Source organism: Microtus oregoni, unplaced genomic scaffold (assembly GCF_018167655.1).
Source record: "Microtus oregoni isolate MIOR12 unplaced genomic scaffold, Mior012 000068F_ref0000429, whole genome shotgun sequence".
Classification (NCBI taxonomy): Eukaryota; Metazoa; Chordata; class Mammalia; order Rodentia; family Cricetidae; genus Microtus; species Microtus oregoni.
Window position 1 is genome coordinate 1,782,993 of NW_024543975.1, and position 18,306 is coordinate 1,801,298.

Below are 18,306 nucleotides of genomic sequence, written 5' to 3' on the forward strand. Positions count from 1 at the left end.
GCTAAGGGTGTTGAGTATTTCCTTAAGTGTCTTTCAGCCACTTTAAATTCCTCTGTTGAGAGTTCTCTGTTTAGGTTGTTACTCTATTTTTTTTATTGGATTATAGAGTACTACACAGCAGAAAAAAATAACGACATCTTGAAATTTGCAGGCAAATGGATGGATTTAGAAAACATCATACCGAGTGAGGTAACCCAGACCCAGAAAGAAAAATATCATATGCACTCACTCATAAGTGGATTTTAAATATAAAGCAAAGAAAACCAGCCAACAATTCACAATCCCTGAGAACCTAGACAACAAGGAGGACCTTAAGAGAGACATACATGGATCTAATCTACATGGGAAATAGAAAAAGACAAGATCTCCTGAGTAAATTGGGAGCATAGGGACCATGGGATAGGATTGAAGGGGAGCGGAGAGAAAGGGAGGGGAGCAGAGAAAATGTAGAGCTCAATAAAAATCAATAAAAAAATAAAAGAGAACAAAGATATACTTTTCATAAAGCTAAATGTATCATATTTAAATAATTATCCTATATTCTGAGATTATTTGTTCCTAACTGGTCAATGCTAGAATACTTTACACAATGATTTTAAGAGCAGATAGCATTTTGTCTATGTATGTTGGGGGTGGGGACGTGTTTTCCTAGCTGGTGAAACTAACAGCTTGAAATACTTAAACACTTCATCAATTAATTTTTTAAAAACAGGTTTGCTGGTCGTTCAAACTAGGAATTGCAATCTGTGTACACAATGATGGTCCTTGCATATTTCACAGTACTGAATCCTTCCTAGTGACATCTCTGTGTATATTTTGATGCTTACAGTCAGTCTTAGCTTACTTCATGGCAGTGTAACTGGGGCTTTAGTTTCCATCATCAAAAAATACTTTCATTCAATACCAGTTACATCATTTTTTATTAAAAGCATATATATGAATTCTAATGGAACACCAACTTAGAACAAGGCCATTCCCATGGCCCATCACTACCACAGAAGGAGTCTGTCGGGTGCAGCGCAGACATGAAGAAGGCTGGGTGTCCACACAGGCTGCTCCTGGATCCCAGTGGCACCAGAGGATGCTGCTGGTCTTGATGTACACTTCGGCCTATTTGCCTTTACATTTCAATCATATTATACAGCGTTCAGCATTTACATACATTTGAACAGAGAAGACATAAGATGTGTTACAAGGATGGATGGATGTTATATGTCAGAAAGAACTCTGTACTTCGATTCTCTTGATGTCATTAGCTACTCTAGAGAACTTTTCCATATAAATACAAGAGCTGGGACTTACATTTAGAAAACCTTAATCTATGTAAACTGCATTGTGTCCACCCATAACAAATCAACAAAGCCCCGTTCCCTCTAATTTTAAAGAACAAAAAAGTAGCTAGCCCTTACACGCTATAGTAGGTTTCAGATAATACATAAGGTGATCATTGGCATGCTGTCTACTTCTGTCATTCTGGGACTTGTTCCTTTCTGTCAAAGTGTTCTCATTCATTTGGCAAGAGCATATATACTCAACTTCAAATTACTCCTGGATGTATCCAGAATTCATATTAAAAGCCTCTAAAAGGAGATTGTTTTTCTACAATTATGCCAACATTGGGCCATGTTAGTAATTACTGAAACAACAGTGGAGATTCTGGGAGCAGACAGCACCCTGGGTGAACGTGCACAGGTCCAAGCATCTGGCCAAGGGGCTCAATGACTCATCAACACTTAGTTCCTCTTGTTTTTCTTCAGATTGCGACTCCGCAAGGACTTGTTTACACCCATTGCTATTTTAAAATAAATCCAACGAGGCAAGATTGAATTTATTGACCCCTAGGGAAAGAAATGGGGAGATACATAAGCACAGCCCACAACTGAGCTAAACCGAAGCCGCCTGTCAGCCATCTTTCATTTCTCTACACTATTACTTATAGAGATTTAAAGTTCTTAAATATACAGTTTGAAATAAAATATAAATTAGTCTATTTTAGGATTAAAGACATATACCACCTTGTCTGGCAAAGTATACATCTTGATTCTAAGAGATCATACAGAAAGAAAAATATGTTTAAGATCCAAAAACATACATACCATGAGAGCATGGACCACATACCCCATGGTCCGCGACTGCAGACCCACCGTTTTGATTGCAGACTTCACAAACGTCTCTGCAGAGGGCTTATCCAAAGTTGGCTTCCGTATTTTCGCCAGTTTTGTAGCTACAAAGTATGGCAGGACACTCTAGAAAGGATACATACACACATACAAACAAAACAAAACAAATCATGCCATTAGTTAGGAAGGCTATCAACTCACAACCGAGGGTGATGATGCCTGACCGTTGGTGGCAACAGAAGAATCCTCATGACATCTAGAGTTTGTATCTTTAGAGAGAGGGAAAGACACACTGCTGTCTAAAGTCGCCTTCACAGAACATATAGCAGCAAAATCATCAACTGTAATACAACGACCTTGGGGCAAAATAGAATTGGAGGCCGGGAAATAGTAAAAATAAGCAGAAACAACCATTTCTGAGTCTTTAAAAGGAAAGCAGCGGGCAGAGATATGGGAGCCGAGGCTCAAAACGCCTTTCCGTCCTGGTCAAGCGGGACTGTGCTCTGCAGTCAAGCATGAGGTTTCTGGTGTCTGACGGAGAGCACTGCTCTACTCCAGCACTCCTGGGGAATTAAGTGTGTTATCAGCTTTAGTCTCTCTCAGGGAAACATGTCACTTCCCTAGCTCACCACTTCTCATCCTTCATGTCCTCACATCCTGTTCCTGAAATCCCATAAGCTGCTATTGTTAAGACATCTTTTTTGACCCTAAGTTTGGGGAAGAGATAGTGTAATAAGAAGAAAATACCCTGGATGACAAAAGTCGCACACCAGGACAAGTGTAGGGTTGTGAATATAAACATGAGCTTTTTCATGTACAAATGCTAGGTTCTCCATTGCATACGCACCCAGTATTTTGGGTGTGACAGAACAGAGAACACAAGGGACCGCCATCATAATGACTCTTGGACCCATGATGAGAGGTACCTTCTATGATCCAAAAGACCTCAGGAGTACAGTAGTTCACAAACACTTGTTGTCATCATGGTGTGAAAGAAGGGATAAGAATCACTATACCAGGTCAAGATGTGGTTAAAATGAAAAATGTTCATACCATAAATAAAGGTGAGGTCTCTCCACACTTTGGATTTCTTTCCTGCTGGGAGTGGAAGGAATGACCCTGCATCTCTTTGGCAGTTTGCATATAAATATATTTTTTAAACAATTTTATATTCTTCTCACTCCCAACTATAAGTCAAAGAATATAGCTTACAGTCCTTAATGTGGGAGTTAAACTCTAACCATACATTAGGAGTCCAATTCCTCATATCTGGTGCGACTCTCCGTCTTGTTCACCCTCATAGACTACGTTACTATCACTAGAGCACATCAACAGCAGGGCGGCTCTGATTATGCACTTTGGCTTCTGAGGATTTATTTATTGGGATTATTAGTACATTTGTCTCTTTTTTCAACGAGTAAAGTGTTTTGTCCATTTTGTTCCGTCAGTATGAAGATAGACTAGGCCGTCTCAGGCTGATGTGCTGTGAACTGTGGGTCCAATTGTGAAGTTCTTTGCTCACCACCTGGAAGAGCCAAGCAGGGCGGAACGGTGTGCATACAACTCTGACAGTAGGTGACAATATGCATGTGCACAGCTTCCTCATCCTCCTGACTTAGGCTTCCGGGTTAAAACACTGAGAAGACAGTCTACGCGGGGCGCTGGGGTGTCTTGAGCTCCAGTGAGAAGGCCAGTCTGTGACTAGGCCTTTCACCTGTGCATAACACTTTGCACCTTTCTCTCATCTGTTTTTCTCTCTCAGGAGATGTAAGCGGCATTCACTGGACTATTTTGATAGTGCAGAATTCAGTTGCACTGCCTGAATGAACCACATGGTGGCACCACAAGATAATGCATGGATTTAGGGTTCAGTTAGCCTGTGGTGGGGTTCTGAAGGAGCCTCCAGCTACGGGGGGGGGGGGGGGGGGGGGGCAGGGAAAGACATGCGTACTTGGGAATTTCTGGTCAAGCTATATTTTCCCAACTAAGAAATGGAAATTCTAAGCTGGAAGGCTTGCTTGGGCACACACCCTGGATATACCAACGTGCCCAACAGTGGCCTTCTGAAGTATGAGGGGTGCAGAGGTGACAACCGCCTTGGGACTAAGCCCTAAAGGAAATAGAGGATTTAAGTAAGAGATAAAGGAACAACAGGATCAGAAGAGCTGTGAAGAGCAAGGCACTCCCGGGGAATTGCAAGGACTCTGACAGGGTCCAAAGAAAACAAATCCAAGCATGGACGAGTCTAGCACACGATCAAGAAGAGCGCTGTATCCACCTCCGTTCTCAGGACCAGGCAGTAAGGGACATCTCGTGTGAGGAGCACTGAACACACCGAGGCCCTGTCCTCTGAGCCAGCATTTGAAATATTCTGAAGCTTAAGCAAGATCATCTATCTCAAAAGCAAGCCCACTGATCTAGCTGTGAAGGATACTAAAAGGCACATGCAAAGTATAAAAATGGAAAAGTACAGAAATGTTTATATCAAACCACCACCAAGGTAAAGAAATGCCCAAGAAACAGTAATTAATCCATCCTCTACCTATGCAGGAAAGCATTATGGGAAACAAAATCAGAAATATGACTGTACTTCTACAGAAAGTTTTTCAGCAGAATAAAACTGAAAAGCCACTTAAGCTCAACCAATCACCATTACAAATTTTTCCCTTCAGAAGCAGCCTGACCCTGACAGCCACAGCTGCAGGTGACTACCCTAGTCTTCAAATTAGAATCTCAAACTGGAAATAATTAGTTAGGCCACAAGACAGAGCTGATGATGCTATGGCTCTGCACAGCTTATTAAATAAAAGTCCCTGCAGACCACAGCTTGATATATTTGTTCCCCTGTTCCCTGGAGTAGATTGCTTAGACTGTGGTCTTCACAGAGCACATGCTCTAGAATCTTGGCTCGGGGCAGGAAAGACACTATAACCGGATGCCATGGATTGTGGAAAGAAGATGGCCTAAAGACACATGGCAATATGTTAAGAATCTAACACCGAGTCTTGGAACTTCACATGGCAGAGCCAACTGTGAACTAAATAAGGCTTCTCAAACCTAAAAATGGTTAGAACTTTCTGTGATAACGCTTTGGGAAAATGTGAACCAAGGGTAGCAGACTTTGCTCTTTGAATAAGATTCTACATGTGGCATCTAACTGTGTTAATGCGCCTTCTCCGGGTCCGTGGGGCTCCTCCCTCCCTGATAGGTTCCTTACCTTTCTTCTGGTCCAGCAAAGTAAAGAAAGTGCATAGCAAAGCCAGCTCCAGGGCAATTTCAGCATTAGGCTGACAAGAGTTGGCACACAGTCTTTTGTTTTGTTTTATTTCTTGTCCAAGTTGTATATGATGTATGTACTTGTTAGAAGGGTGCATGTTCAGATGTCTTTCTTTGATTACTCTCCACTTTTATTTTTGAGGGCAGGGTCTCCTGTTAAGCCTGAGGCTCACCAACAGGCTTCAGGAATCTGCCTGTTTTTCCTTCTTTCCCCAGAGCCACCAAGCCCAGCTACACTTCACACTTAATTACTGAGCTATCTCTCTATAGCTCTGGGGTTCCTATGAGTTCTTTTTTAAATCTGTGTCTTCACCTACAGAACCTTTAGGATCAGAAGTTCCCCAGAATACCTGAGTGACTAAACACATATCATATAGTTCAGCTATTTACATTTCTCTACTGTGAGCTTTTCCATATAAGCCCTTTTGACTTAGTGGCTACAAAGAACTTAAGACAATTCTAGAAGATGTGAGGTAAAGAAATCTTTCTGATGATAGATTTGTCTGCAATGGAAATAAATTATAGCATTTCAGCCCAATATTTTGTGCACAAAGAAAATCTTAGATACACTCTGGGTACTACTGCTCCTACAAAGAACCCGCTTTCACACAAATGGAACGTGCATGCTAATTGTACAAAAATGGAGCCCCCAATTTTACAGAGAAATGTGCACTGCACTGATGGCAGAGGCTTTATCTGCAGTTAGGTTATCAAGAAAGACTGCTCAAATAAGGTCATATTTGTGTGATGTCCCGACATTCCACAGGCAGAGGCTAACCCAGGAAGATCTGACTGCAGCCAATCCAAGCACTGTGGGTACCAAAATGTAGAATTTTACTCTGAAGGACATGAGAAGCTTTGGTAGAATTTTAAGCAGGGAAGTGAAATGACTGGCTTTGCTTTACCAACTGCCTACAGTGAGCAGACAACAGACTATCAGCAAGGACAACAGTAGAGAGGGTGTTGTAGTTAGTGTTGCTATTGCTATGATAAACACCATGACCATAAGCCAGCTGGAGAAGAAAGCTTATTTCAGCTTAGTTATAGCCAGTCCATCATCCAGGGAGTCAGGATAGCAACCCAAGCAGGGCAGAAACCTGGAGGCAGAAATGCCGAAGTCATGGGGGAACACTGCTTACTGGCTTGCTTCTTATGGCTTCCTCAGCCTGCTTTCTTACAGCACCAAAGACCATCAGCCTAGAGGTAGCACTGCCCACTGTGCGGTGTCCCCATCTCCAGCCCCCATCAATCATCCATCAGGAAAATGCCCTACAGGCCAATCTGGGGGGTCAGGGGAGGCATTTTCTCGGTTAAGATTCCTTCTTCCCAAATGACTCTAGCTTATGTCAAGCTGACAATCTAGCACAGGAGGCCAGATAGGGAGGTAGTTCAGGGTAAGATACAGTGGCAGCTGAGATTAAAGGAGCGGCGGTGATGTCACACCTCCAGGACAGACTTGACTTGATACCCAGTCAGTGACCCGATGGACTGCATCTTAGAGAGACAAAGAGGCAGTAGGGGTAATAGCAGAGGAAATCAGACCAGCCTGAGCTTAAATCTGGCTTGCTACATCCTATCTACATGACCTAGATCCAAACTTTCAATCCCTATCCAAGTGGGAACAACTGCAGTTCTTTTCTCTATTGGGAAGGGAATCAAATCAATAAGCTCAGTATGAGGATTGAGCCCTAGCATGTACTAGCAATTCTCTTCTAAGTTTTCTAATGATCAGAAGCAATGATTTTGCCAGGCGGTGGTGGCATACACCTTTAATCCCAGCACTCAGGAGGCAGAGGCAGGCGGATCTCTGTGAGTTTGAGGCCAGCCTGGTCTACAATAGCTAGTTCCGGAATAGGCTTCAAAGTTACAGAGAAACACCGTCTTGGAAAAAAAAAAAAGGATCCATCTCAATCACTGTACCCTATGAGAGGTATAGAAACAGGAAGTTCCAGGGGAAAATCTGCCTGTGGAGGATTCACCTGCTGAACACACAGCACTCCTTTCAGCCTTTGTTATGTAGATCTTCTGGCAAAGGGCATAGGAAAAGGGTCAAGAAAAAGGCACATCGCTGGCAACAATGGAGATTTAACTGGTTGGAGTCCATTTTCTCCAAAGAGGCACAGCTGTGTTCCCAGTAGAGTCCTGTATCACTTTCCATTTCTACCGGACTCCATGTGCACTGAGAACGCCCGTCATGTCTTCTACCGTCAGCAGTAATTACCCAGGAGGATGCATGCGGATTTCTGTTTTCAACTTCCGTAGCCATTTCTCAACATTCAGATTTTTGGCTCTTTGAAGCCAATAGATTCATGATTACTATAAGCAACAACATTTTAACAAAATCTGAAGTTTATTTTTTTATCTTTATTTGTCCCATTTGCTTTAAATCTCACAGAAGCCAAATCCTTTTTGATTAAAAACATGTTTTAAACTGAATTAACTATCAGCTCTCATCACAAAGACCAAAGCGCTGGAAGGCAGCAGCTTCATGGAGTGCGGAGCCCAAAGGGTTTCTTCATGGTATGAAAGAAGATTTAAATGGTGTATTCTTTGGTCTTGCTAAGGATGAGAAAAGCCACTTCCACTTCAGGCCGGCTGAAACCCACAACTGTGCTCTCCAGGTTCACAAAGTCCCATCCCACTTTCTCAACTTTCCTCTCATACAAGATCAGACAAAGTAAATTCTAGGGGTCAATTTCAGTTGGCAACCGATTTCTTGGTTTACAACACTTTAGGATCATTTTCTCGGGCTCAGGGAGAAAACGTGTGTGGTGCAGACATCTCCACCACTGAGAAGCAAGGCCTGCAGACTCACAGTCTTGGGTTTACATAAGCCTGGCTCAGTAACTTCCTACACTTTCTGCACCTGCTGAGATGCACAAGCGCCATTAGTTTCCACAGCACTGTGACACCAGGGAACCACCACAGCCTGTTTTCTTGTTCCCCGTTTTTCCTGCTACTATATCCCCAATTGTCATTCCAAAACTCACACTCGTCATACTTCCTGACTGAAGAAATGTGAAACATAATACACAGACTCTTGCTTTGGGCCCACTGATGGGTGAGATGTTTAAATGTCTTCTTCCTCTGAGGGCCTTGAGGCAGGGGTTGTGAGTCTTATTTACTTTTGTCACCTCACTGACAAACAGCAGACACCCACTGACTTTAAGCAAGTTATACAATTGTTAATTTTTATTTTCCAATCTGCAACATGGGGTCAGGTTAATATCAAGTTCAAATGAGGTAATAATGAGTGAGCATAAGATATTATAGATACTGTATAAATTCATGTTTCTTCTCTATACTTACTATTACTTCCCAGTTTTTGATGTCTTTATATGTTACATCTTTCATCCCATTTGCCTTCAGAAATTAAGGCTTAAAGCAATAGAGAAATTTTGCATAGGTCAGATGACCACCGAGCAGTGACAGTGGACTGCTGACTCTGCGCTCAGTGTCTTTTCCTTCCTGTCTCTAAGTATACAGGTGATAAATGGGGTTTGCATAAAACTAGACTGGACTGAGAGAGTGTCGAAGTCACCGTGCTTTCATTTTGACTGTGGCTTTGGAATGACTAAATCCAAATGGATTCTCTCTTCATAAGGCAAGTTTGTGAAGAAAGAGCATAGGGTGCTAAATCTAAGGTAAACTATGTAAGAAGTAGGATATTTGCATGTTTTAATGAGTCTCCCCACTGATGGCTTATTAGTACCACAGACAGAGATTTCTGCTCTCCTGGGTGATATCCTAAGAAGGACACAGCAGTATATTTCTTCTGTTGTGGGTAGAAAAGTATAGCCTGAATCTAGCCAGGTATATGTATCAGATGAGCCCCAAATACTCAAGACAGAAGAGTGGGGAGGAGTGCACTGTTCTCCCAAAGTGTCAGTGGCATGGAAGAAGTGACAGAGTCCTGGCTGAAGGAAACCCAAGAAATAGGAGAATGGAATACCTAATTCTAGACTGAATGCTTTGCTAGAGAATAAAACATTACCAGAGCAATGGCTGGGAACATAGCTCAGTGGCAGAGCACTTGTCTAGCGCTTGCTGAGAGCTTCTACAATCCTCAGCACCAGCTAAACACAAGAAAACGGTACAGAGGGTGACAGAGCTGGGCATGAAGATGCACGCTTGCAATACCAGCACTCCAGAGGTAAAAAGACAGGACTGAGTTCAAGGCTGGCCTGGGCTATATGAGAACTTGTCTCAAAAAGTAAATAAATGAACAGGTAAAAAAATCAACACAGATGATCTATTCAATAACATTATTTCAACATTCAATCACAAGTTGTTAATTCTATTTTGACAATCTTATTTTTAGATGTCCACCCATGAATTTGAGGCAAAGTGAAACAATATATGCAACTTACTCTCTAATGATAGATGGAGTCAAACAATAACAAAAATGAAATATGGGCAAATACATGAGGGTGGTATTTCTTTGTCCAGTTTTTATTCCTATAATTTAAAAGAAAAACTTTAAAATTATCTATAAATCAAAATGACTGAAGAAGGAGACCAAGAGGACTGTGAAAGCTGAGTTTTGGTCCCAGGTATTTCACACTTGCTCAGCATTCATTGCCAGTGAGCACAGGGCAGACAGGAGCCAGGGACTAAGGCCCCTTCTTGTCAGTTAGACTGTGGATGAGTTTTTTCTTTGAAGAATATATGCATTTAAGTTCCCTTTGCCCCTTCCCATGGGTCTTCAATTGTAAGAAAATAAAAATATTACCAACACCAAGAAAGCAACTCTGTTTAGGAATACACTGCAACCTGGCTTTAAGAAGGCAGAGGCAGGTACATCTTTGTGAGTTCAAGGCCAGCCTGGTCCATACAGGAAAACAATTCCTCAACAAACAAACAAACAGCCACTTTAATGAGCAGGCCAAGGAAAGGCCATGAAGCAGCAGACAGAGGCATGAGAGGCCCAGGGAAGAAGGGAAACAGGTTGAGTGTCTTTGCCTGAGACACAGTGACTGAGGGCAGATGGGCTGTGATCTGAGCCTTGACAAGGCATGGACTTCTAGGGCTTAGGGACAAAGGGCACTTGGAGGAAATGCGGAACAGACCTAGGAGTTAGCCATGGGTCCTTCAAAACATGAAGAAGACACCACACAGTCGATTCTAGCCTGAACATAGGTAGGCAAGAATGCTAAGAGCCTTATGGGGTTTGAATTTAATATTAAACTTCAGGTACAGCCACCTGAGGCCAGTGAAAGAAGCCACTGTACCCGATCTGGGTGTGAATGAGATCACCCGAGAAACATGGGATGGAATCCAAGGTGGAATAAGCATTCAATTCCCCAAGTCCCCAATCTGGAAGACATATGCCACCCAGAGAAAAATGGGTAAGTTTCAGCTTCATTCAGTGGCTTGGGACTTATTCCCACAGTAAGATAGTCATGTTTTTCTTCATAAACGTGAGTTTTCTTTTTCTTAACAAATTCATTCTAAATTTAGATCTTAAGAGAATCTTAGGAAGAAAGACGATGATGGATGAAATTAAATAATTTAAAAATCATTAATGGGAATAATACAAGCTCATCAAAATATGATATTTCAGAAGGCAAACACTAATGTACTTTGGGTGGTTGCTAGTCATATCAGGCTAGTAATATCAGGCACAGAATCCAAGGAAACTAGCTTTGAGGAAAATAGGTGTGAACCAAGAAAAGGGACAGTCTCAGCTACCCCCAGAACTGCTTTCTGTGTTCTCAAGGCAACACTACTTCATGTCACTGGAGTCTTCGGGGTACCAGCCAATGGACCTTTAGAATTCCTGTAGAGTCTCAGTGGGGCTTTAAAATGACTAAATTCACCAGAAAGACAACACTGTAACACTGATTGGCACAGGAGCCTCACCTCTTATCAATATTACTGGTTTCCCCGCCGCCAAAATACAATCTACAGGGTGATCCCAGTTACCAGTATTACAAATGGTATCAACATGGAAAGGCATAAAACTCAGGATTCTACAAAACCCTGTCCTCCCCAATGTAGCCTATAATTATGGGGAGCTGAAAATTAAACAATACCAAGTCAGTGGTCCGTAGATGTCCCTAGGAAGTAAGCTAGGGAGAGGGCTTGGAAAGATGAAGGAACATTTGCCTTGCTCTTCCTCAGGATGGGCGGCTTAGCTCCAGTATTACTGAAATAAAAAGGCTTAGAGAGCACAGCTAGAGAAGCGTGAGGCCCCGCCTGATTATCTAGCAACAAACAGCCTAGCACTTCCTGGTTTCATCATTTCTAGAGCATAGATGGGTCCAGTAGCCTAGGGTGAGAACAAAGGCTTTAACAGCAAACAGACCTATATTTTAGTCCTAGATCAACATGGAAAAATAGGTTAACTGTCTTAGCCTCTATCCCCACATTGTGCTATGCAAAAAGAACCTAAGATGCTACACTAAGTGATCTGATCACAGAAGACCAAACACTGAATGGTTCTATTCAGAGGATGGACCAAGAACAGGTATCACTAGGGAGACAGAAAAGAGAATAGTGGTTGTCAGGGGCTGGGGGAGAGAGAAGGGAAAGTTCAAATGGTGGCAGTGACGGCTCAACAGTGTGAATATGCTCATGCCACTGAACGGCATGCTTACAGATGTTGAAAATGCTATCTTCTATGTTATATAGTTCCTACCACAATTTTAAAGAGTCAGTCAAAATAAACCATGAGAATAATCATAATCATTCACAAAAATGATGCTTCAATTGCTGACATTTAGTTCTAGTTCAGATAGCCTAGTTAAAAATTTGAGAGGCTAATTTTTAAAAACCTAGACCTAGGAGCATAAGGGAAAAGAAACCATGTCTCTAAGGGAGTGCTCACGTCACAATAGCTTACTGAGGAATGTGATTTTCTTTCGTTGCCAAGACAGCAACTGTTGCTGTGGAAACCACACAAAAACAGGGATACTTAACTGAAACAAACTCCACTCACCTGCACAAAGATGCCCTTGCTCTTATACTCCTCATGGAGGCACTGAGAGAAGAAATCTACAAAAGCCTAGGAGAGAGGTGGGAGTGAGAAAGAAAACACATATATTACATCAATCTGCCTGGAGTGTAGCCATAGAAACAACAAAATAATAAATTAACCATTTAACACTACTGTTTCTAGTCATTCCTTTCATTTCAAATGCAGAAGAGATAAAAATACCTTAAAACCTCAGGAGGTTTTTCTACCATAAATGACATTATCTTACCAAATTTAATATTTAACCAATTTTGACTTAATTAGAAAAGGTTCCTCCCCCCAGAAAACTATCCCCCCAAAAGGAAAAAATTCATTCTATAACAAAGGATATGCTCCATTTTCTACTTGCTATTCTAGCAGAAACCTAGAGTGAATTCTGTTCAGCTCTGTTTTGCTGCTGGGTCCTGTGACACTGCATGATTTGAGAAACCCATTTGTAAACTGTGCCAGCCACTTTTCAAATGTGGACTCAGTATCAGGCTTAAAATGCCAAGTTTAATGACAACCCAATGATGGTCTCTATTGACGATAATCTACCTCTGTGGAGAACAAACCAAATACTGGAATTCTAACACAAGATGTCATGTAAACTGCTGACAGTGTGTGTCAGCCACAGAGAAGGCAGGCAGATCATGGGGCTGAGGGGCTGTACCAGAGCTCAGAAGACAGGAATGACTGATTTTCCTCATGTGAAAAGGAGGTGTTTTACACTTTTCCTTCTCTGACAAACAATAAGTTCTTACAATGTATTATGATTTGCTTATTTTCCCCTAAAGGCTTACTTAATTTCAAACAATTAAATGGTTGTTCTTTTCCCTTCAGAAATGTTTTCCATGCCTCAGTGAAGTATCTGAAGTTGAGGCTATTGGCCTGTAGGCAGGAGAAGACACGGTCAGTCTAAATTATGATCCTATCAGCAATGTAAGGAAGTGAATGACAATGATGTATGATGACACAGAGTAGTAGAATTCTAGAAAACATGGCAGAATATTCACACTGCTGTTGGTCTATTTCTTGTCTGCTGAGTATATGTGTGGTGCTGGCAGGATGCAAGTCCTTGCTGTGGGAAGCTGCCTTGTTCATGTTACCAACACTCTTGACTTTAGACTCATTAGTATTAGGTTCTATCACTTGGGCAGACTGGTTTAGGCTAGGTCTCTATGGAAAGCATAAGTGTCCCTGTTAAAATCAGCAAACTACCAGGGAACAAAATCAGTGGCTGTGATACACTGGTATTCCACTTATAAGTCTACATCTATCTGTGGTATTCCAGAAACCCATGTGGGGCACCTTGCTGTCCTTCTTGGTCCACTGGAAAACTACCAAGCATAGCATTTCAACAAAGTTGAAGCTATAGTAACTTCTTGGACTAAAAGTCACCCCTCAGCCTTATACTGGCTTCACTGACTGCAATGCTTTTCACCTTGGTCGCAGAGTAGATGGTCAGCAGTGGAACTGGGAGCATGCCGCTGGCAGATGAGATGTTGAGGATCACCCCTTTAGATCTAGAATTGAAAACACACTACATAAACAGACGGAAATTATATGCACATTTGCTTGGGAATCACAGTCAAGACAGAAACAGAGCAACAGGGCTGCTGCTCTCACACACGTCCCCCTGCCGCTCATGAGCATGTGGCATGTCTGGCTGGTGAGCGAAGCATAATCCCATGAGCTAAAAATAGCTCTTCTTTACGATGAGCTCATTTCCTAGTCTAGGAATCCAAAGCATGACTGCATCTGCGAGATGTCTCCTTTAGTTGTGCCTATACTCTCTGGAGTCCTCTGTGGACACAGCATCAAAAACTCTCATTCACACAGTGGGGATACTGCAGGGTGGAATGCTTGCCTAGCATCCAAGGCACCACAGTCAATCCCAGCAGAGCAAAAGCAAACTGACACCCACACAGACACCTCTGCTCTGACATACTGTCACACTGCAACAGTCCATTGTGTATGTGTAAACACTTCCCTCTCAACAAAGTCTTGAGTTGCTAGACAGCAAAGCCTACTTTTGTTCCCACACAAATCAAGTATTTCATACACCTCTTTATAGCAAAGGTGACAACTTTATGAATTCCCTAGGCTGTGAGTTATCGGGCAAAGAGCTACCTTGAAAACTGCATCTCTGTACTTCATTAACTATATTATATTGCCAAAAGATGAAGTTCAACTTTTCCTGTTCTTTTAGAGACTATTGAAAGTTAAGTCAAGCACCTACCAGGAATTTGTTTCTACAGATAAACGAAATCAGTTTGTGAAAAGCAATGTTCTAGAGACCCCAGTTGTTAGCAAGCACATAAAGGTTCAGCAAGGTGTAGAATTATAACTTTAGGAATATGAAAACTAGCTACCAACTTGCTCTCTCAAATGGACATTGGGAATGGAACCCAGGGTCTTATGGATGCCAGGAAAGTGCTCCGCCAGCTGACCTAGGCCCCAGCCCAGCCTCTCTTCTCTAGCTACTGAAATCTCACCCCACCACCTCTTGTTCACACCTCAGCTTCCTTTCCTTCTACATAGTCTGCTGTTGTCCTCTGTCTGGCTTTCTATTCCTAAGTCCTGTTTTTTCACTATTTCGGGGAGGGAGAAGACCCCTTTTATGTAAAACAGCATAGGAAATATGATTAAATGGCATATATGAGTTATTTTGGACACAAATCCGAAAAGAAATAATCCTCAAAGGTCACGATTCCATCTGTCAGCCTTTAGGCAAGATGCCACTGCAACCATTGAAGGGACTGAGCCCTCTGTTTCATATGTATCACCAGAGACTAGTCAACTGTTTATACAACAGTCCTTATTAGTAACACACATTTTCCTAAGCAGCAAGACCCACTAACACCTTGGTGATAAAAATAAAATTTCAAATTTAAGAATGATATTAAGAATTTTTTAGGTTAGAAGTGGTTAATGTCTTAGTACATCATCCTTATATTGATATCTTTTTTTTTAAGGCAAAAATGGATTTTTTTTTAAATCAGAAGTTAGAACTCAGGCCTTTTAGATAAAAATAATAAACTAGCAATAAACACCTAGTGTTTTCAGCTATAAGAAATTCCTTTGATGAAAGTGGAGCAAAAGAATCTTTTATTACAATCAAAGATTGTCCCTTGGATAAAAATGGAGTAAGAACTACATCTTCAAAATTATCATTTCAGTGTTGAAAATATTCTCAATTAGATTGCGGTGACAGCTGTCCAGCTCTGAATATGCTGAAAATGACTGGACTGTACAATTCAGACAGATGTGTAGTTCACATGTAAAATAAGCCAACAAATCTGTGAAACACAAGGAACGTCTGTTTCTAGTAGAACACATAGCCTTTAGGATGGGTGGGGTTCCAATGAGGTGGGCGCACAGGGCTACAGCTGCTCAGACAACCATGCTTCCTGGGTAGCAACTCCACCTTCACAATCACTCCACAGTAACCTTTAGCCAGGAACTGCTCCATCTCAACCACGCAGTGGAAGGGAGAGAATGCTTATCTGCAGCAGATTCAGGCAATGCTGTCCTTGATGCTGCAGCCTGCCATCACTGCTTAGAGCCAGACATTCTGTTACAACCATGCTGGCTGGGGCGGCTGCACACCCTTGAACAACAGTCACATCTTTCATTCTGTTACCCACAAATGATGTGTAAGGTTGAAGGTAAAAGGTTAAAATTTCATGCTATGGCTTCATTAGAGAAAAAGTCATCTAAAGATAATAAAAGCTCTTCTCCCATTTTATAAAATAACATCAACAACCTAACATGTCACAATGATGCAATCATTCTTTTACTTACCTATTCTTGAGGTAACTAAGATCTTTGTTTCTCAAATATTCTACTCTGACTGAAAATGTGTAGGAGCCGAAGAGATGGGTTGGCACACTGGATATTATTGCAAAGACCTGAGTTCGATTCCCAGAACTCACATGGCAGCTCACAGTTATCTGTAACCCCAGAGCTAAAGAATCAATGCCTTTTCTGCTACATGTGGTGTACAGACTTACATGAAGGAAAAATATCTTTACATATAAGTTAAAAGTGAATAAAAACCCAAAAGAAGAAAAGGAAAAGGAGAAAAGAAAGAAAATTACTAGTGTGTAGAGCTACAAAGTCAAAATTTTCAAATACTTTCACAAAAAACAAAGTACTTATATTTCAAAATACAACAAAACATATTTAAGACTGTCAAAGTACTGTATAAAATGAGAATGTACTAGATGTGAGTAAATACACAGCCAACTCATAATTGTGTCTAAACGACAGCAGAGAAAGCACCCCACCTACCAATCTGCCACTGTTGAGATTATGCATACTTGTCTACTAAAGACCTTCCTATGACTGCCAGTAACAGCATTCAGATCTCTCTCCTCCAGGGAAAAACTATTCTATTTCATTTTGTCTGCACCCCAAACTGAACACTAGTACACCCTGTCACAATCTCTGTAAGGTATCTCCTTATGCAGAAATGGGGTTGAATATTTGGGACTAGGGGTATAAGGGCCTCATCTTTACAATCAACTACTTTGTCTAGCTCTAATCCTTCTAAGCAGAATTAGTGACGTTAAACCAGTTTCCATGGCACAGCCAGGCTCATGACAACTCTGTTACATCAAGCAGAAGGGCAAAATAGGCTACGCCTAATTGCACACAGAGACAAACATAAGTCAAGCTGGTTAATCTCTCACCTTCTAGAGGCTTGGGAATAATAGAAGGACACTAAGAATTTCTTTGAAGGTCTATTACTGAAGACCCGTCTTGCCCATACTTCGACACATTTCCTAGTTTGTTGTGACATCAGATAAACAAATGAAGCAACATTTTCTGTGGTGCAATATTCGTATCTGACCGTGCCGCTTACTTGCTAGCCATCCTGTGATAGTGACTTGGGTGTACAGACCTCTGAGAAGCTACAGGAACTATAATGTTGCCGAAACAGCAGAACAATCAACTCCACTTAAAGACACACCTCTTCATCTCCAGTTACCTCCTTTTTATTAGTCCTCCTAAAGCCAGTCAATAGGCTTGTCAGGTCCTGTAAAATTCAGCATCTTGCATTTACAGCTTCCCTACAGCTAAATTCCCTAGGATTCCCTTAGACTTCGGCACTCCCAACCCCCGCAAGATTCCCTTTAATTGTCACCTGGATTAAAAAAAAATTGCCAAGCTTTTGTTCTATAAATGCCTCACTATTCTGTCAGGCTCTGTGGCATCCCTGTCGTCACCTCTATGAACACTATGGCTGTGGAGGAATAGTCTCTTTTGAAAAAGTCAGATTCTGGCCTGACTCAGGAGAGCTCAGCATTGCCCCACTCTGCAGCAGAGGGAAGAAGGGAGGAGAGCCAGAGGTCAGTGCGTGTAGACTGCTAACCAGTCACAGAATTGTGAGATACAGACTCCATCTCAGTCCTATGCAGTTCCACTACACATGAGAGAAGACAGAAGTGCACTCCTGCAGGGTCATTACAGAGTTTTCTAAGCTTAGACGGAAAACGGAAATTGGTGTAGACAGTTCTCTAATTAACTCCTAAGAACACAGAGAAACTATCAAAACAGAGCTCAATGTCAGAAAAGAATCATGAAACATGGGGTCAGGCATACAATTAGAACCAGCAATCAAATGCTCACACTATACAAATATTGCTTTGTTGAAGAAAGTTTGCAAACATTTAGCACATGAAAGAGAATTACCTGCCCTAAAACACCATAACATGTCATAATTCCACCTTAAGCAGTACAATATGAAAGACGCTATTTTTAGCCTTTCCACAGTTGTTATGGCAACCACCTCTTGGCTCCAGCTGTACACAATGTTTGTAATTCCAGGGAAGTAGAGAGAGCAAGTTTCCTGATAATGTAATTATGCACTTTCTCTGTGTGTCGGTGATAATGTCAGTCTGATTATTGATGCTTGTTTATTGATAGTAGGTTGGCTATAGTTCTAAG

At 41.6% G+C, this 18,306-nt stretch overlaps 1 protein-coding gene across 1 annotated transcript in view; it reads right to left on the minus strand.

The window, feature by feature from the left end:
* Window positions 1-901: 901 nt before the first annotated feature.
* The window catches only part of Hsd17b12 (hydroxysteroid 17-beta dehydrogenase 12), a 152,479-nt gene continuing 135,074 nt past the window's right edge, over window positions 902-18,306 (minus strand). The window contains exons 8-11 of the mRNA XM_041641325.1: window positions 13,796-13,877; window positions 12,337-12,402; window positions 2,097-2,246; window positions 902-1,838 (exon numbers count right to left, since the gene is read on the minus strand). Coding sequence (XP_041497259.1) covers window positions 1,734-1,838; window positions 2,097-2,246; window positions 12,337-12,402; window positions 13,796-13,877 — 403 coding nt within the window. The 3' untranslated portion in view covers window positions 902-1,733. The remainder of the gene's footprint in view (window positions 1,839-2,096; window positions 2,247-12,336; window positions 12,403-13,795; window positions 13,878-18,306) is intronic.